The sequence below is a fragment of the Oryctolagus cuniculus genome, chromosome 9 (assembly GCF_964237555.1).
Source record: "Oryctolagus cuniculus chromosome 9, mOryCun1.1, whole genome shotgun sequence".
NCBI classification, from domain to species: Eukaryota; Metazoa; Chordata; class Mammalia; order Lagomorpha; family Leporidae; genus Oryctolagus; species Oryctolagus cuniculus.
In genome coordinates this window covers 106,284,262-106,304,373 of record NC_091440.1, presented here as the reverse complement: position 1 = coordinate 106,304,373, position 20,112 = coordinate 106,284,262, and the positions used below count along the sequence as shown (strand labels likewise).

Below are 20,112 nucleotides of genomic sequence, written 5' to 3'. Positions count from 1 at the left end.
CGCGATGGCGTGCCTCACCTCTGTCTCACCCGCAGGTGGTCACCAACAGGGACACACAGGAGACCTTGCTGTGCATCGCCTACGTCTTCGAGGTGTCGGCCAGTGAGCACGGGGCTCAGCACCACATCTACCGGCTGGTGAAGGAGTGAGACGCAGGGAGCGGGGAGGGGGGAGGGGCCCTGCAGGGGCAGCCTGCGGAGGTGCCACAGGGGAGCCGAGCCGCGTGGCCGTGACTCTTCTTCCTACCCAGCAACAGACTGTGCCTGAGCCTGCAGTGCCCAACCCCCAATAAACCCACGGTGTTGTGTATTTTCGGAGGACCTGGTCTGGCTGTATGAGCCTCGGGAGGGGCTGAGGGCCGCCTGTGGGCAGACCGGAAGTGGTGCCCAGAGAGGCCCTGGCCCTGGGCGGACTCAGCCAGGAACCTGGCCCAACGCCGAAGCTCTGCTGCGATGGCCCCTGCGCTGTGGTGCCGGCTGCACCGGGAGGCCCGAGGATAGATCCATGCATGGACCCTGGCGCCCACGGCCTTGTGTGTGTGACTGCCTCTGTGCTCCCTGGCCACCCTGCTGCTCCCCTCCGGCCGGCCCATGCCACCAGGCCTAGGGTTTTAGGTGTGGAGGTGACAGGTGTCGGAAGGGGACAAGCTCAGAGCTCTCCCAGGAGTTCTCGTCCGTCTCCCCCATCGCCGTCTCCGTGGCCACAGCTGGGGGTCGTGGTTCCAGATCCCCGGGGGCCCCAGGCAGGCTCTGCAGAGGCAGCCCAGGCAATCTGAAGGCAGAGAAGATCAGGAGGTCGGTCTGCAGTGTGGCGTGCCCGTGGCCCTTGGGGGCCCCTGTTCAGATGTTTTCTGGGTGCCCAGAGCTGGGGCCCTGCTTGGAGCCAGCCCTAGGCTGTCTGGCGCCTGCACACCGGGCAGTTTCTCTGCTCCCTGGGCATGAGGAGCAGGGAGTGCACCCCGCCTAGGCCCCGCTTGGTTGGCTGCTCTTGAGAGAGCCGGTGGGGCCTTAGGTTAGGCTGCCATGGCCTGGGGGCCCTGCCAGCCTTGGTACCTTTTCTTCCCTGTAAAGTGGAAGGAGGGGAGAGAGAGGCTGGGACCTGCCTGGTGCACACAGGCTGAGAGCAGGTCTGATGAGCACCCTCCCCGCCCTCAGCTCGCTGCTGCCACCTGCTGACACTGGTATCCTCTGCTGGGTCAAGGGCAGAGGATTGAAACCACAGACCTACAAGGGTGCCTGGTGCTCCAGATGTTCAATGGGAATATGAAAATTAGATTTTTTTTAAATAAGGGGAGGTTTTCCTGAGTGGTGGTTAGGAATAAGGGCTCTTGGGATCAGACCAGCCACTGACTAAACCTGTGTGATCTTGCAACAAGCTAACTTACTTTCTCTCTGCCTCAGTTTCCCCATCTGTAAAATGGGCATCACCACAATAACCTACCTCGTGTGTGTTCAGTGCCTAGCAAAGCACCGAGCACATATTCGTGTTCGATGCATAACATGTGCCTTGTTCTGGCTAGTAGGAGCTTGCAGTCTAACTAAGGAGTCAGAGTGGAAAACTGGTGAGTGGGGTGAGCCGATTCTCGAAGCAGCTCGTGTGCAGAGATAGGAGAGGTGGGGGCATGGAGGTGGGAGGAAGGCAGGCCGTCAGCCTCCTGGACGGGGAAAGAAGCCTCACAGCCCAGCACTGCTGTTCAGCCCTGTGCCAGACAGCACCCCTGCACGGTAGATGGAGGCCCAGCTTCTGTCCAAACAGGCTGAGGGGGGCATGGAATGCTCACATCCTGTATCAGGGTGCCTGGGGCCAGTCCAAGCTCTGCTCCCTGTCCAGCTCCCTGCTAATGTGCACCCTGGGAGGCAGCTGCTCCACTCCCCGCCCAGCTCCCTGCTAATGGTAAAAGCAGCAGAGGATGGCTCAGGTACCCGGATCCCTGACACCTACATGGGCGACCCAGATGGAGTTCTAGCCTCCTGGCTTTGGCCTGGCCCAGCCCTGCTGTTGAGGGCTTTTGCAGAATGAACCAGTAGATGGGAGATCTTCCTTGCCTATCTGCCTTTTAAATCAATAATAAAAAATTAATAAATACAAAAAATCTTTTTTAAAGATGGGCCATGGGCCCCAGGGAGCCTGGGCTGAGTGTCTGGGCAGGCAACGAGTTCTCTCACGTCCACAGGTGGGCTGGTGTTTGCGGAAGGATCCCCACCCCTCCCTGGCCTCTCTGCTTACCCACACCTATTCCTGTGGGCTGTTTGGAGTAGGAAAACCCACAGCACCCACCCCCTCACCCTTGACTGGCAGCAGCAGTCAGCACCCTGACCGCCAGGGACACGTGCACCCAGTGAGCAGATGTCCTTTGGTTCTCTGCGTGGGTGGAGGGCAGCACAGGTGTTGGCTGCGAGTGAAGAGCCCACCTCAGCAGCCTGACCCCGAGGAAGTCAGCCACAGCAGGACAGTGCGGACCTGAGCCTTGGGGCCTTGGGAGCTGAGACCCGGTCCCTCCCTCCTGTCCTGACCCCCTGCCTCTGGCACCTCCTCCCTGCAGGACCCCTGGCCAGGAGTGATCTCCCCCACCTCTCCCACGGGCTGGGCCGTCTGTGACACGTTCTTCCAGAGCCAGTGCTCCTGCAGAAGGGTTAGGCACGCCCAGCTGTGTCAGCCGCATTCCAGGGGCCTCAACGCACAGGTGCCCCACCAGCCTTGTTTTAGAGATGTGCAGAGACGTCGGCTCACTTTCCTGGCTGGTGAACGCGTCTGTTCATTCACTTAGTCAATATTTTGTCCAACTTCTGCTTTGAGTTAGAGCTGGGAGTATGTTCGCCAGCAGGACAGACTGGACCTTGGGGGAGTGTGCCAGCGAATGAGACACTTGCAGGTTGTGGCAAGTGCCGGGCAGGAATTGGGCAGGCGCTAGGGTAGGTGGAGGGTTACCAGCCGTGATGGCATTTGAAGGACAAGAGGCAGCCCTGGGAGAGGAGGGCACAGCTGTGTCCAGGTGCAGTGAGTAGGTGGGATGCAGAGTGAGTGACACGGGGTTGAGGCGGGCAGGACCTGGATGTGCCCTGATCAGCATTTCAGACGCAGGAAAGAAGCAGGTGACTTAGTCTCCCTGTGTCCCTCGGCCACTCCCTCGTGGTTAGGACTTTCAACTTCACTCAGTGTCACCGGAAGTCCTGGAAGTTGAGCAGGGGAGATTCGTAGATCTGGTCTTAGTTTTATTACTCAAAAAATTGTATAGATTTACTTGAGAGAGAACTTACATCTACTGGTTTATTCCCCAAATGCCCAAGACAACCAGGAGCTCAATCCAGGTCTCCCACGTGGGTAGCAGGAAGCTCATCACTTGAGCCTTCACCTCTGCCTCCCAGGGTCTGCGTTAGCAGGAGCCTGGAGTCAGGAACCAGAGCCGGTTATTGAACCTGGGCCCTCCAGTGTGGGACGTGGAGCATCTTAACCACTGGGCCAAATGCCTGCCTGTGATCTGACTTTCAGAGAGCAACCCTGGGGCTGCCGTGGACTGCGGAGAAGCACCTGTAACTGTGCCTCGGCGTCTGCCTTTCCTTTCCTGCTACTTCACGTAAACCGAGCACCGCGTCTGGAATCCAGCAGGTGCTCGGTGAACACTTGATGAGATAGAGTGAGTGTGCCCAAGGCAGTGCAGTCCGCCTTGTGCGGATCTGCCAGGTGGGGAAGGGCCCTGGCCCTCTAGAGATAGCCAGCTCTCCCCACCCCCACCCCACCCTCACCATGATGGAGAGTTGACAGGTCATGTGGTGGTGGGGGTGGAGACAGGGACAGGAAGACATGGCATCTCGTAGGATCTCAGGATGGCCAAGCAGATTCTACCCGTGAACCTCAGTGGGATGATTTCCCTACAAGGGGTTTGGGCTGAGTTGAGTGTGTGTGTGTAATTCTTTTGGGACTGAGGCCAGCTGAGTGGGGAGCGAGGGGCTGCCATGATGTGGCCTCGCCCAGGCGTCTTTATCCTGTTCGCCTGCTCCCTGTCCTGGGCACAGCGGGCATCGGCTGAGCAGGTGCATGGCTCTCACCTGGCTGCAGCGGCGTAGGATTTCACCTTGGGGGCAGGTGTAGTCCCTGTCACTGTGCTTGCCCCCTTCTTACATGATCTGTTTCCTTAGCTCCGAGAGTGAAAACCAAAGACTTTACATCTGAGTTCTCAAGAATACGAACCAGGCCGGTTTAGGACCGAATTGGCCTCTTCTGTGTCATGTGACCTTGGGGGCATGACTTACCCTCTGGAAACCTTCAGAACTATATTTGTGAAGTGGGAATAAGTGGCTCTGACTTTGCTGCTAGGAGGGGGGCAGGCTGGGCCCTGCGGTGTGTGAGCTGGGCCCTGAGCCTGGGCCCCGAGGCACTCACACAAGCTCTCCTGTGGGGCCCCTCCCTGGAGGTGAGCCAAGGCCTTGGGTGGCGGCACCCTGGTCTCAGAGGCCAGGGGGAGGAAGTTTCTGAATTGGGAAGATGACCTTGTGGTCCAGTAGGGGCAGACAGGCCCAGGGAAAGTTCTGGAAAGGAATGGCAGACACACGGGAGATTGACCTGCTCAGAGGAGAGAACTGTCAGGAATTTGACTTCTGTGCTACTTCCTGAGAAAGGACAGGGTGGGGGAGGCGGCCAGGTACCTTCTTGGGAGGGGGCCGTGGCCGGAGGGTCTTTCTGAGCTCGCGATGTCTGTGTTCAACCTAAAGGCTTTTGTATTTTTGCTCTGTAAACCCCCTTGTCTCTCCAGATCTTCAGTAAAGTCGGCTACAGACACAAAGGCCCTGGTGCGAGTGGTTTCTTTGTATGGCAAGGACAGAGCTCCACGCCTTGGGTGCATCTGAGCTGCCCCCACCCCGGGAATGCAGGGCAGCTCAGGCCACCCACGCTGCCTAGTGGGCTTGGCTGGAAATTACAAAGGGGTCACACCTTGGCCCAGGGCAGGCCAAAATTGGCACCCCTCACCATCCAGACAACTCCCCCCCCCAACTCGGGTGCCTCCAAACAAGGAGTTCAGGCCAGCATCCTTGGGGCTATCCAAGAACAAGTGCCCCTCTGGTTAGGGCAGTCTTTTGGCATCTCCCAGTTTGGGCTCCAGGAGCTATGAGTGCAGCGTTTCAGGAAGCATAGAATTGCATACATGAGAAGCAACTAATGAACACAAAAAACCCTGGAGTTGAAGAGTGGGCAGAGGGACACCTTCCGGCAGGGGCTGGCAGGATTTGGTCTCCCCCTAGGCGTCCCAGGACCTCGATTTTAGCACTTGGCCCGGGGGGGGGGGGGGCAGGCCGGCTCACAGGCAGCCATGGGAATGGCGTAAACTGAAGACTCGACAGTGAATACCGTCATATGGCCTGGGAACACGTGTGCCTGCCCACCACCTCGCCCCTTCCTCTGTGGGCACCCTCCCTCTGCAGGGAAGCTGGTCCCTTGCACACGGAGAGCTGGGTGACCTGAAAGGGTTGGTGTTCCCGTCTCCACCACAGGGACCTGGATTCTCCCATTGGAGGAATAAGAAATCCTTTCTGGACTCTGTTAACTGTGACTTTTTTTTTTTCTTTTTGCCACTAACCCTACTACCTTATGCTGAAAAGTTACAGTGATACTGAATAGGATGCAGCGTGCAGCCAGCAGTCCTTATTGAAATGCTAGTGTGCACTTAATACCTGTCCGCTGCTCTCCTACACCGATTTTGACTAGTTTGGGGATCAGAGGGGGGACTCAGTGACAGCCTCAGCACCTTCTGCCTGGGCTGTGGGCTGGACCAGTGACCTACACTGCCCCTCACTCTTAGATCAGGAGCATGGAGAACTGGCCTGCTGGACTGGAGCCTGTGGCTCTCAGGCCCTGGGTGGCCCTGAGCAGACAAGACTGGGGATTGAGGGAGGCAAGGAAGGGGAAAGAAGCCAGAAGAAAGGTTGGGGGAGTGACGGGGTGCGGGATGCTGTTGCTGTCCCTGATAAACAACCGTTTATCCAGCACATACTGTTCGCCAAGTGCCATCTTAGGTACTCATAGGCCAGGGAAGAGTGCAAGGGTCTTTTGTCTTTTTCCATTTTATTTTGAAAGAGATCTTCTATCTGCTGGTTCACTCCTCAGATGCCCACAATAGCTTGGGCTGGGCCAGACCAAAAGCAGGAGCCCCGAATTCCATCTGGGTCTTCCCAGTAGGTGGTAGGGACACGAGTACTTCACCTGCTCCTCTCTGCGTTAGCAGGAAGCTGGATTAGAAGCAGAGGCAGGACTCGAATGAGGGACTTTGATATGGGATGTAGGTGTACTAAGCGGTGTTGTAACTACAGAGAACGCCCTTGCTCTCCTGTGACTTCCATTCTAGCAGGGGACTTACAACGAACGCTTGTAACTTAGCAAGTAACAAAGGTAGATAAGCAAGAAGACAACAGGAAGCGGATTATTGCTGTAATGAAAATAAAGCAGGATGTGTCAGAACACAGTTTGGCCAAATCCAGCCCACTGCCTGTTTTTGTATAGCCCAGGAGCTAAGAATGGTTTGTTTTGTTTTATTTATTTATTTATTTTTTGACAGGCAGAGTTAGACAGAGACAGACAGAAAGGTCTTCCTTCTGTTGGTTCACCCCCCAAATGGCTGTGCTGATCTGAAGCCAGGAGCCAGGTGCTTCCTCCTGGTCTCCCATGGGGTGCAGGGCCCAAGGACTTGGGCCATCCTCCACTGCCTTCCCGAGCCACAGCAGAGAGCTGGACTGGAAGAGGAGCGACTGGGACAGAACCGGCGCCCCAACCAGGACTAGAGCCTGGAGTGCCGGCGCCACAGGCAGAGGATTAGCCTAGTGAGCCACGGCATTGGCCTTATTTATTTATTTATTTTTAAATTTTATTTATTTGGAAGGTAGAGTTAACAGAGAGGGAAGAGAGACAGTCTTTCATCTGCTGGTTCACTTCCCAAAAGGCCACAATAGCTGGGACTGGACCAGGCTGAAGCCAGGAAGTTCTAAGTCTTACATGTGGGTGTAGGGGTCCAAGCAGTTGGGCATCTTCTGCTGCTTTCCCAGGCCATTAGCAGAGAGCTGGATTGGTAAAGGAGCAACCAGGACACAAACTGGCACCCATGTGGGATGCTGGTACTGCAGGCAGAGCCTTAACCTGCTGCACCACAATGCTGGTCCCCTTTTTTTAATTTTGAAGATTTATTGAGTTGAAAAGCAGAGTGAAAGCCAGGAGCCAGGAACTCCATCCGGGTCTCCCACATGGGCAGCAGGGGCCCAAGCACTTGGGCCATCCACCGCTGCCTTCCCAGCATGTTAGCAGGGAGCTGGATGCGATGCACAGTAGCTGGTACTGAACCAGGCTTTGCTACGAGATGTAGACATCCCAATCTGTAGCTAACCCTCAGTGCCACTGTGTTAGGCTGCAAGAATGGTGTCTGTTTTTAAATGATTGGAAAGAAATCAAAAGGAGTGTGACATTTGTGGCCCATGAAAATGATATAATGTTCAGGGTTCTGTGCCCATCAATGGAGCGGCCACAGTCGCTTGTGTACACATTTCCTGTGGCTGCTTTTGTGCTACCAGGGCAGAGCTGAGTAATTGCAAAAGAGACCACAGATGGCTCGGAAAAGCCTCAAATATTGATTTTAAGTCCCTCTACAGAAAAGGTTTGCTGCTTCATTTTCTGTTGCTGTAACCGTGCCGGAGACTGGGTATTTTATACACACAAGAAAGACATTTATTTAGCTCATGGTTCTCTTATAAATTTTTCTTTATTTATTTGAGAGACAGAGAGCGTGTGGGTGTTACTATCCACTGGTTCACTCCCTCACACTTCCACAGTGGCTGCGACTGGGCCAGGCCAAAGCTCTAAGCTGGAACTCCATCCAGGTTTCCCAGGTGGGTGGCAGGAACCCAGTCACTTTCGACATCACTGCTGCCACCCAGCGTCTGCATTAGTTAGGAAGCTGGAGGCTGGAGTCATGTGGGACTCGGGCAGCCTACCCACTAGGTAAGGACCTGCTCTTAGCTCATGGTTCTGGAGGTTGGAAGGCTTCAGATTCTGCGCCTGCATTGGGCAAGGGCCTCGTGTGACACCCCAACATGGTGGCTGGTGTCGAATGGTGAGAGCATGCGTGAGTGTGGCGAGCAGGTGCCGCTGGAAATAAAGAGGGGGCTGAACTCCTGGCAGAGCTGACCTAGTCCTGGGAGAAAACCCCTTCATGGGGGTGGAACCCTCATGACCCCAAATGTCTCATAAAGGCCCCTACTACTTCAATATGGTTGTGTCGGGGACCAAATTGTAACATGAGCTTTGTTGGGGATAAATCCTACTCAACCCCTAGCAGGGACCTTCTGGGATGGGTGGTCATCAAAGGCTTCTCTGATAAGGTCTGGGGCGGGGGTCTCTCGAGCAATCACAGGGGTGCTGAGCTGGGAAATGATTCCACACATCTGAGGGGCTGGCGTTGTGCAGCCCCTGGCATCCCACACTGGAGTGCTTGTTTGAGAGTCTGGCTGCTCCACTTGTAACCCGGCTCCCTGCTGGTGCACCTGGGAAGGCAGCAGAAGATGGCCCAGTACTTGGGCCCCTGCCCCCAATGTGGGAGAACCAAATGGAGTTCCAAGCTCCTGCCTTCTGCCTGGCCCAACCTTGGCCATTGTACCTATGTGGGAGTGAACCAGCAGATGGAAGGTTTCTCTCTCTCTCTCTCTCTCTCTCTCTCTCTCTCTCTCTCTCTCTTTCTCCTCTGTGTGTGTGTGTGTGTGTGTGTGTGTGTATCTGTCTGTCTCTCTGCCTTTCAAATAAATAAATTTCAAAAAATATTCAGGTGGGCTCCTGGAGGTGTATACTGTCCTCATTGGCTGGAGGCAGCATCCTCTGCCCCAGCTGCTTTTCTCTGTTCCTTTGTTGTTTGTTTGTTTGTCTTTTTTTTTTTTTTTTTTTTTTTTTTTTGTGCACATTCCAGCCTTTCTTTGGATGCCTGGTAATCCCTGCTTTTCTGCTTATGGGGGGGACTTCAAAAAGTTCATGGAAAACAGAATTCAAAGGTAAATTTATCTTTGTATGAAAAATGTTTGAAATCTTTGCATAAAAGTCCTTAAGAGGGGGCCCTAAAAGCCAATGGGAGCAGCAGGCCGACACCCACCCCCCATATCAGAGGGCCTGGTTCGAGTCCCGGCTACTCTGCTTTGGATCCAGCTCCCTGCTAATGCATTTGGGAAGATAGCAGAGGATGGCTCAAGTACCTGGATCCCGCCATCTATGTGGCTGACCCAGATGGAATTCCTGACTCCTGACTTTGGCCTGGCCCAGCCCGGTTTGTTGCAGGCATTTAGGGAGTGAACCAGCAGATGAGATAATCTGTCTGTGTCACTCTGCCTTTCAAATAAATCTTTCTAAAAAAATAAATAGAGGCAGGCATTATGGTATAGCTGGTAAAGCCACTGCTTGTGACACCCGCATCCTATATGGACATCGATTCATACCCCACTTCCAATCCAGCTCCCTGCTAATGGCATAGAAGAGCAGCAGATGATGGTCCACATACCTGGGCCCCTGCCACCCACCTGGGAGATCTGAAAGAAGCTCCAGGCTCTAGGATCTTGCTTCGCCCTGGCCCAGCGCTGTCCATTGTGGCGATCTGCGTAGCGACCTGATAGATGGAAGATCTCTCTTTGTCTCTCCTTCTCTATATCTGACTTCCTAAATATATATATATATATATATATATATATATATATATATATATATATATATATATATTTACCTGAGAGGCAGAGTTACAGAGAGAGGGAGAGACAGGAAGGTCTTCCATCTGCTGGTTCACTCCCCAAATGGCTGTAATGGCCGGAGTTGAGCTGATCCAAAGACAGGAGCTAGGAGCTTCTTCTGATCTCCCACATGGGTGCAGGGGCCCAAGCACTTGGGCCATCTTCTACTGCTTTCCCAGGCCATAGCAGAGAGCTGGATCAGAAGAGGAACAGCCAGAACACGAACCGGCACCCATATGGGATGCCGGCATTGCAGGCGGAGGCTTAGCTTACTACACCACAGAGCTGGCCCAAAATAAATATTTAAAAAAAAAAAATAGTGAGGGCCAGTGTTGGCACAGTTGGTTAAGCTGCCATCTGCAATGTTGGCATCACCATATGGGCACTGGTTCAGGTTCCAGCTCTCTGCTAATGGGCCTGGGAAAGCAGCAGAAGATGGCCCAAGCCCTTGGGGACTTGTGCTGATATGGGATACCCAGATGGAGTTACAGGCTCCTGGCTTCAGTTTGGCTGAGCTTCAGCCATTGCAGACATCTAGGGAGTGAACCAGCGGATGGAAGATCTCTCTGCAACTCTGCCTTCCAAGTAAATAAATACAGTATTTAAAAGTAAATAAATAAGTAGACGCCTGCATTGTGGCATAGCAATGCTGGCATCCCCATGTGGGTACTTGCTCAAGTCTTGGCTGCTCCGCTTCTGATTCAACTGACTGTTCATGCACCTAGGAAGGCAAAAGGTAATGGCCCAAGTGCTTGGACCCTTGCCACCCACGTGGGAGACCTGGATGGGGTTCCAGGCTCCTGGCCTCACCCTGGCCCAGCCTCAACTGTTGCAGCCATCTGGGGAGGGAACCAGTGGGAGGAAGAGCTCTCTCTCCCTCTCCTCTTTCGCTGTAACTCTGCCTTCCAAGTAAATATAACAAATCTTTAACGTAAATAAGTAAAAGCAATGGGAGACTCCAGGCAGGTGCTGGAGGCTGGGCTGCACGCTGGCCCCCTGGTGAGCTTGTTTTGGGAGTGGGTTTCTGTAGGGAGTGCCCTCCTGTGCTCGGTGGATTCCAGGGAAAGGGCTCCCCATTCCTTGCTTGGGGGAGCTGTTGGGGGGCCAGCAGGCTGTGAAGCAGTAGAAAAGGGCTGGGGGCGTCTCAACGCTCAGTAGGTGGGCCTTCGCCAACCCTCTCTCCTGTTAGCTGCTCCTGGTGCCCTCTCCCTTGGAGAGACCCCCTCCACTGGCCTGGGCTGGGAGGGGCCGGCCCCGGGGCACGGAGGCAAGGGGAGCATGCAGAGACCTGGCTCTTCCTAGCTCAGTTGGGGCAACCCTCCCGTGTGAGCCCTGAGGTTCCCTCCTTTTCCTCAGACACCTTGTGACACCACTTCTTGACTTTGCTGAGATGAGTCACCTTTTTGGCTTTTGCTGGGTCAGGATTCAGCTAAGTTTGTTTTTGTTTTTAGAGTTATTGTATTTATTTGAAAGGCAGAGTGAGAGAGAGGGAGACACACACACACACAAACACACAGTTTGTGTTCACCAGTTCACTCCCCAAGTGGCCAAAATGGCCAGGGCTGGACCAGGCTGAAGCCAGGACCCTGCACTCTATCTGGCTCTCCCATGTGAATGCAGGGGCCTAAGCGCCTGGGCCATCTTCACTGCCTTCCCAGGTGCAATAGCAGGGAGCTGAATTGGAAGTAGAGCCACCGGGACTGAAACCAGCTCTGTACGGGGTGCCCATGTCGTAGGCACTGGGTTAACCTTAGCCCTTCAGCTGAGTTTTTGTGACTGTTCTCTTCTGTGTTCTTTGTCCCGTGGGATTTCATCTTGGGGCGTGGGAGGAACCCTGGAGTGGGCATTTGGCACAGCAGTTAAGATGCCATCTGGGACACCCACAACGCACATCAGAGTGCTGAGTTCAAGTCTTGGCTCCACGCCCCACTCCAGCTTTGTGCAAATGCACAGCCTGGGAGGCAGCAAGTGACGCCAACTGTTGAGGGCATTTGGGGAGTGAAGCAGCGGATGGAAGATCTGTCTCTGATGCTGTGCCTTTCAAATAAATAAATCTTAAAAAAATCTATATTGCAAATGACTAATCACTAAACCTTGATTATTTTAAAAGTCAGTATAAGATCACTGGCTGTGGTATGGAGTCAGGTTTTAGGACAGGAAGGCCCCAGCAGGAGGCTTGATCCAGGTGGGAGCTGTTTGTGCTCTGGGCCAGGGTATAGTGGTGGAGATGAGAGAAAGTGGGTGAACCTGGAGATGTTTTAGAGGTAAGAATCACCACATGCCGATAACTCAGATGTAGGGGTATGGGAAAGTGAGGAATTAAAACTAACTGCAGGCACCAGTGGCACAGTGGGTTAGGCAACACCAGCATCTCATATCAGAGCGCCCATTCCAGTCCTGGCTGTCCTACTTCCGATCCAGCTTCCTGCTAATGCACTTGGGAAAGCAGCGGAAGATGGCCCTTTTAATACCTGGGCTCTCAGCCGGTGCCATGGCTCACTAAGCTAATCTTCCACCTGCGGCGCTGGTACCCCAGGTTCTAGTGCCAGATGGGGTGCCGGATTCTGTCCCGGTTGCTCCTCTTCCAGTCCAGCTCTCTGCTGTGGCTCGGGAAGGCAGTGGAGGATGGCCCAAGTGCTTGGGCCCTGTACCCGCATGGGAGACTGTGGGGAGCAATCCGGACTAGACTGAGTTACTCGAATTAAGACTTATTCTATGCATCTGCTCTCCCACAATGTGGCGTTGGGAGAGAAGTAAACAGCTTCCGCACAGCTGCCTCCAGTTCAACTGATAGACTGTAGGACTTGCTCCTGATTGGAAGAGAGCAGCGTACTCGGCGTGTGGGCAGCCGAGTTGGGATTGGCGGAGAAGGACTATAAAGGAGGAGAGAAACGGCATGCACCAAAAACATCTATGGGGAACATCTAAGGGAACCCGTGCAGCCCCCGAGAGAACCGGCCGGCGGTGTGCCGCTCCCCTGCGGAAGTGGGGAATGCGGCCAGGGGGAACTGCCCTTCCACGGAGGTGGAAGGGATAGTAGCCAACCCGGGAAGAACCAGCAGCAAACCCGGGGAGGGCCGAGCAGACGAAAAGAACAGCGCAGGGTCCTGTGTTGCTCCTCCACGAAGAGGGGGAGCGACAGGAGACCAGGAGGAAGCACCTGGCTCCTGGCTTCAGATCGGCGCAGCATGCTGGCCATAGCGGCCATTTTGGGGGGGGGCAATGGAAGGAAGACCTTTCTGTTTCTCTCTCTGTGTAACTCTGCCTGTCCAAACACACACACACACACATCCCTGGGCTCTCTCCTGCCACGCATGTGGGAGACCCAGTTGGAGCATCTGGCTCCTGGCTCTGGCCTGGCTCAGACTTGGTTCCAGTCAATTTACATAGATGGGAAAGGCCTGGAAGGAGCAAGTTTGTGGATGGAGATCAACATGAAGGTTGAGCTATCTGTCACACACTCAAGTGGACAGGTCACACAGCAGCTGGACATAGGGCTCTGGATGGAAAGGGAGAGGTCACAGTTGGAGTCAGGATTCACTGGCACCCAGATTGGTATTTAGATTCCTGGGATCTGGTGCCATTACTTAGGAGGAGAGTATGGATGCAGATGAGGTGGATGCAGGCGCAACAGCAGGGCGGGAAAGTGCAGGCTCTGCCTGCTGCTGCTGGGAGAGTTGGCAGGGACTCCAGGACGTCCCAGCGCGTAGAAAATGCTTTGCAGCAATCAAAGCACCCTCACCTTTTGCGTACTGCATTTGTATTTCTGTGGGGGTGCTGGGAGCTCCAGGAGAGTGTAGAGAATAAAGGGAAGTCCGAATTAGACAGTCGCGATGTCGGAGGGGACAGGAGTGTGCCAGCTGGCACGCGAGCCGTCCCCTGCTAGCAGTAATCGGGTCGTCATCAGATGGTGCAGCCACAAGTCTGCTGAGTGTCTTGTGACCGTGGAGCTCTGCTTTCTTGGTATCAAAGGGATCTGCTTCTCTTCGCAGCTCCTTTCCCTGGAGGCCAGGCAGAGAACTTCTGAAGTCTGGCACGGGTCTCTCAGCCTGCTTTTCCTCCAGCTACTTTGCTGACTTCTTTCCAGTCTCTTTCTCGAAATCCCTACCAATTCTGGCGCAAACCCTTTGTGGCTGGTGCGTGCCAACGACCATTCTGCCGTGATTGGAGAGAAGCGGACTTCTGATGTTAAGCCGCTTATTAAGGCTCTGCACCTTCTAACAGCAAGCAATAGTAACCTGCTGCAGGTCATAGCCAGGAAGCTGGGAGCTGAAGCCTGCCTGTGACTTCTAAGAGCACAGGCTGCCTCCCCAACAGAAAACCAAGAGCCCCAGGAAACACCGTCTTTCCCATTCCACCTGTGGCCCCCTTTAATCCCCCTGACCCACCCCAGACCGCCCTGGAGGCACATGAAAGCAAGCCTCAAATGCCTGCTCCGGGACGCCGGGCCCCTCCCCAGATAGAATCAGCCCACTTGCTCTTTTGCTTCATCTCACTGGGTCTGGGATTCCTGGCTGTAGTCCCTGGCTTTGATATTTGCTTCTGCTCTCTGCCTTGGCAACTGATCGCATTCCCCTTGTGGCTTCTTGGGCGTCCGGATTTTGTTTGTTGGCCCTCTGCTTTGTTCCCTCCTCTGATTTTATGTCCTCCACTGGCCTCAGGCAAGGCACAGTCTCTCTGGTCTGGACTCTGTGTGATCCCATGGCCAGGCTGGAGCTGGAAGGGGCACCAGATCTTGACTGCCTGCAAGGGTGTGTGTGCACCAAAGAGACGAAGTGAGACACTCACCGCTGTTTGGACCCCGCTGTGGAATCCTGCAAGGGCTGGCTCCAGTGCCCAGAGCCTGAACAGGCCTCATGCATCCCATAAACACCTACTGAGCACTATTGTGTCTGGCACGGTTCTAGCTTCTGGAATGTGCCAGGGATAAAATGAAGGCCCCTGCCCTCAGCAGCTTGTATTGTAGGGGAGGGAGTCACACACAACATGAATAAAATCAGATCAGCCTTCTGTTTTATTCAGCCTTGGACCTTGGACCTGACCCCTGTGATGGAGAACAAGGCCACACACACTAGATCAGCAGAGGGAGGGCGAGAGTCAAGAACATGGGGCTCAGTGGCCCCACCAGAGCTTCCTTAAATCAGACCCCGGCTGCCCGAGGAGAGAGGATGCAAGAGAGTGCGCTGACCCAGCTCGTTAATGGGGGTGATGGGAAAGAGCCCCTGGATGGTGCCCACATGTGAAGACCACACTGCATGGGCTTCCGAGGGAGGACTGCTCTCGCCCTGCACACCAGGCAACTGTCACGCACATCACAGTTTGAGAAGCAATAGGAAGCCGGCGCTGCGGCTCACTAGGCTAATCCTCTGCCTTGCGGCACCGGCACACCAGGTTCTAGTCCCGGTCGGGGCGCCGGATTCTGTCCCACTTGCCCCTCTTCCAGGCCAGCTCTCTGCTGTGGCCAGGGAGTGCAGTGGAGGATGGCCCAAGTCCTTGGGCCCTGCACCCCATGGGAGACCAGGATAAGTACCTGGCTCCTGGCTTCAGATCAGCGCGGTGTGCCGGCCGCAGCGCGCCAGCCATTGGAGGGTGAACCAACGGCAAAGGAAGACCTTTCTCTCTGTCTCTCTCTCTCACTGTCCACTCTGCCTGTCAAAAAAAAAAAAAAAAGAGAGAGAGAGAGAGAGAAGCAATAGAATTCAAAGAATTGAACATTTGTAAAAAATTTATATATATATTTACATATATCTTTTTAAAATATTTATTTATTTGAAAGACGGAGTTATAGAGAGGCAGAGGCAGAGTTGGGCGGGGGGGGGGGGGGTGGATCTTCCATCCGCTGACTCATTCCCAAATGGCCACAACAGCCAGCACTGAGCCAGGCTGAAGCTGGGTCTTGCCCTTGGGTCATCTTCAACTGCTTTTCCCTGTTGAGTAGCAGGGAACTGTCGCGGAAGTGGAGCAGCCAGGACTTGAATGGGCACCTGCATGGGACACTGGCGTCATGGCGCCAGCCCCTAACCCAGACTTTCTGAGCAGCTGCAAAGCTCCACTCCCAGGCTGTGCCCAGTCCTATGAATTGCTCCCTTCTGCAGATGGAGCAGAGGGGGCGTGGGTTGAGACAGATGGACTAGGCGGCTTCAAAGAGTTTCTGCAAAACCACATTATCTTTTATTTATTTATTTGAGAGTCAACAAGAAACAGACACACTCATACGCACACTCATACACACACACACACACACACAGAGCTCCCATCCACTGGTTCACTCCCCAAAAGCCCACAACAACCAGGCAGAAATTAGGAGCTGAGAACTCGTTCCATGTCTACCATGGAATCTTTATTTGTATTTATTTATTTATTTATTTAAAAGGCTTAGTGTCAGAAAAAGAGGGAAAGACAGAGAGAGATCTTCCATCTGCTGGTTCACTCCCCAGATGGCTGCAATGGTCACAGCTGGCCAAGGCTGGAGCCAGGAGCCCAGAACTCCCTCCAGGTCTCCCATGTGGGTGGCAGAGGCCCAAGTGCTTGGCCGATCCCCCCCCTGCTTTCCCAGGCGTGTTATCAGGAAGCTGGATCAGAAGCCGAGTAGCTAGGCAGCTAGCACATGGATATCCTCGGCGATGCCTTGACCTCCCAAACCACAGAGCCCGCTACCACCACTGAATTTTTAAGGTCTGAATGGAATTTTAGGCATGAAAAAAAGGTGTATTTTACTAGCTTTTTCTACTTATTGAAGTTGTAAATTTTAAAGACTACTTTGTTACACCCAATTTACACATCCCGTTACTCAGCCCATAGAACGAATGTGAACTCTCCTTCAGTTGTTCTTTACTGAATGCTCAGTGAGCTTATACATTCTCTAAACAGTTCATATCACTTACGAGCTTGATTAATTACATTAGCTTAGGCTGTTTCAACTGTGATTAAGCACTTCAGACATCTAACATCTGTCTAGGGCAGACTTAGGAATCTAACAAAATCTTAGACACTAAGCATTTAACTCAAGATTTTAAATATTAATCACAAAGTGTAAGTCTCAGTTTATACATCTAATTTGATTTCCTTAAGTGTTTGGCCACCGAACTTCATCTAAACACTAAGTTAATATTCCCTGTCTAATGTGACAGGCTGCTATATTTCTCAGTACCTTGGAAAGTAGATTGGGGCTGGCATTTGGTGCAGCATCTTGAATGCTGCTCGAGACACCCGCATGCCATATTGCCTGATTTGACTCTTGGCTGCTCCACTTCCAATCCAGCTTCCTGTTAATGAGCGCACCAGGAGGCCAACCACGAGGGAGACCCAGACTGAGTTCCTGGCCCAGCCCTGGCTGTTGTGGGTATTTAGGGAATGAAGCAGCAGATGAAAGATGTTTGTCTGTTTCTTTTTCTCCACCTTTCATATAAAATTTCATAATAGAATATATGGGAATGTGTGCGTAGGTTATCTACAAATTCTGTCACTGTATACAGGGGACTTGAGCATCCACAGATTGGATGTGTGAGGTGGCAGGGGTGGTGTCACTCCCCCTCTTCGTGGAGGAACGACACTGAACCCTGCCTAGGTTTCCTATCCAAGTCACGGCACCATTATGTCGCTCCCCCTCTTCTCGGAGGATCGACACAGGACCCTGCGCTGTTCTTTTGTCTGCTCGGCCCTCCCCGGGTTTGCTGCTGGTTCTTCCCGGGTTGGCTACCGACCCTTCCACCTCCGTGGAAGGGCGGTTCCCCCTGCCACTTTCCCCACTTCCGCGGGGGAGTGGCACACCGCCGGCCGGCTCTCTCGGGGGCTGCACAGGTGTTCCTTCAGATAGATGTTCCTGGTGCATGTTGTCTCTCTTCTCCTTTATAGTCCTCTTCCACCAATCCCAACTCTGCTACCCACACGCCGAGTACGCTGCTCTCCTCCAATCAGGAGCAGGATCAGCTCCTACAGTTTATTGGTTGAACTGGAGGCAGCTGTGTAGAAGCTGTTCACTCCTCCCAGCGCCATATTGTGGGAGAGCAGATGCATAGAATAAGTCTTAATTCCAGTAACAGTCTAGTCCGAGTTGCTCCCCACAGGGTGGGGGTGGGGGGGAGGTAGAGGTTCTGGAACCAACCCCCGTGGACACTGCGGGAGGACTGTGCAACTGTCATCCCTGGTGTCTCTTAAATCCACTGCCTGGTAGAAGGACAAGAAGTTCACAGCTTAGGTAATGACCAAGCCTTGGCTGTGGTTTGAGCATGGTTTGAACTGTGAACACAGACTTCTTTTTAATGTAACCCATATCCAATATATCACCAACTAAGGCTTTCCACAGAATTTGTGTCTTCTTTGTGATCCTCAGATTGTCAAAGTACTGTTTTTTCTTGACTGTGTCCCTTTTCCTTTGTTTCCTTTTTTCTTTTAAGATTTATTTATTTAAAAGTCAGAGTTACAGAGACCTAGAGATGAGAGAGACAGAGAAAAAGATCTTCCATCTGCTGGTTCACTCCCCAGATGGCTGCAATGGCCAGGGCTGGGCTAAGCTGAAGCTAGGAGTTCCATCTGGGTCTCCCATGTGGGTACAGGGGCCCAAACACTTGGGCCATCTTCCACTGCTTTCCCAGGCCATTAGCAAGGAGCTGGATTAGAAGTTGAGCAGCCAGACACAAACCAGCATCCATATGCACAGGCGGCGGCTTTTCCTGCTATGCCACAGTGCCAACCCCGTCCCTTTTCAACTACCGCAGACATCTTCGGAAACTAACGGGCAGCCAGCATCGGTTAGCAGATTTAGGTCTACTTTGATTTTTTCTTGGAACTGGGCATGGAGCTAGCTGCTCTCCAGGGAGCCCTGGTTTCTTTAAGTAGTGATGTTATCAGGGACCCATGTCTGGGTGCGCGTGGTGTGAATCACATTATCCACATGAGAACTTGAAGCAAGCAACCTCTGCTTCCAAGCGCTTCTCATGCCTTCCCATGAGACAGCCAGAGAGTGAGTGCACATCGATGCGTCCAATTTAACTCCAGCTCTACTACTTCAAAAAATAATTTCCTACTATAAAAGGTTTGCATTTTGTTCCCCTCTTTGTAACTGCTAGCTTCCTAACTTTTATTCTCTCCTTATAGCTAGCAATCGCTTCTTCTTGCATAAAAACAACTTCAAGATATATGAGGACTTCAAAAAATTCATGGAAAATGGAAATGCAAGATGAGCCCAGAGTGCCCGGGTTTGATTCCTGGCTCCGACTTCTGACTCCAGCTCCCTGCTGATGCACACCCAGGGAGGCAGTGGTGTGGTGACGGCTCAAGGACTTGGATCCCTGCTGCTCACATGGCAGGCCTGGACAGGTTCTCAGCTCCTGACTCGCCCTGGTCCAGCCCCGTTTGTTGCAGATATTTGGAGAGTGAACCAGCATGTAGGTGCTCTCTCATCCTGTCTCTCAAGTAATAAAAGCAGAGAGTTGAGTTTATTTTGGTACAAAAAATATGAAATCCATTCATAGATTTTCTTAAAATATGTGTTTTCCATGACCTTTTTGAAGACCTTGCCCCATATACATGAATTTCAAAATTTTTTGTATGAAAATAAACTTGTCGGGTTGGGCACTGCGGCATAGTGGGCAAAGCTACCACCTATGATGCTGGCATCCTAAAAGGGTGCTGGTTCTGGTCCTGGCTGCTCCACTTCCCATCCAGCTTCCAGCTAATGCACCTGGGAAAGCAGCAGAGGATGGCCCAAGTACTTGAACTCCTGCACCCATGTGGGAGATCAAGATGAGGTTCCTGGCTCCTGGCCCAGCCCTAGCCATTGTGGCCATTTGGAAAGTGGACCACAGGATGGAAAAAATCTCTCTCTCTGCTTCTGCCTCTGCCTCTCTCTCTGTAACTCTGCCTCTCAATTAAATAAATAAATCTTAGAAAAGAAACTTGTCTTTAAATTCCATTTTCCACAAGCTTTTTGAAGTCCCTTTGTACTATGCTCCATATGGTTTAACTATAATAATAACAAATGTTTCTGTGTCCCAAATAAAGATAAATCTACTGTGATCCCGGCCACTGTGGCCAAGGTTACAAACATGCTGTCTTCACTTGTCCAGTCCTTGAGTGTCTTATCAGCCATCATCCTCTGGTCATTTTATTGACAGAAGCACGATTTTGTTTCACTCAAGTCTACTGCATTCCCTAGGCTTCGATTGAAATTTCAGAGTGGCAGCCTTGGCTCTCTCCTCTCTCCTGGAACAGTCTTGGCCATTAAAGCATCCTCTGCATTTTCAAACGGAGATATTATTTTGTTTCTCTCTGTTATCTTCAGGACTCCACTCAGACTAGTGTCTGTGTATGTACCTCAACCATCTGCTCTTTAAAGAGACCAGGCTTGGAGCTGGCAGTGTTGTGTAGCTGG

At 52.8% G+C, this 20,112-nt stretch overlaps 1 protein-coding gene across 3 annotated transcripts in view; it reads left to right on the top strand.

The window, feature by feature from the left end:
- TEAD4 (TEA domain transcription factor 4) overlaps positions 1–19,636 on the top strand; it is an 88,749-nt gene extending 69,113 nt beyond the window's left edge. For 2 of the 3 annotated variants that reach the window (XM_051850233.2, XM_051850232.2), the window contains exon 12: positions 36–19,636. In XM_051850233.2, coding sequence (XP_051706193.1) covers positions 36–149 — 114 coding nt within the window. In that variant the 3' untranslated portion in view covers positions 150–19,636. The remainder of the gene's footprint in view (positions 1–35) is intronic. The other variant, XM_070049368.1, reaches the window with a different exon arrangement.
- Positions 19,637–20,112: the final 476 nt, after the last annotated feature.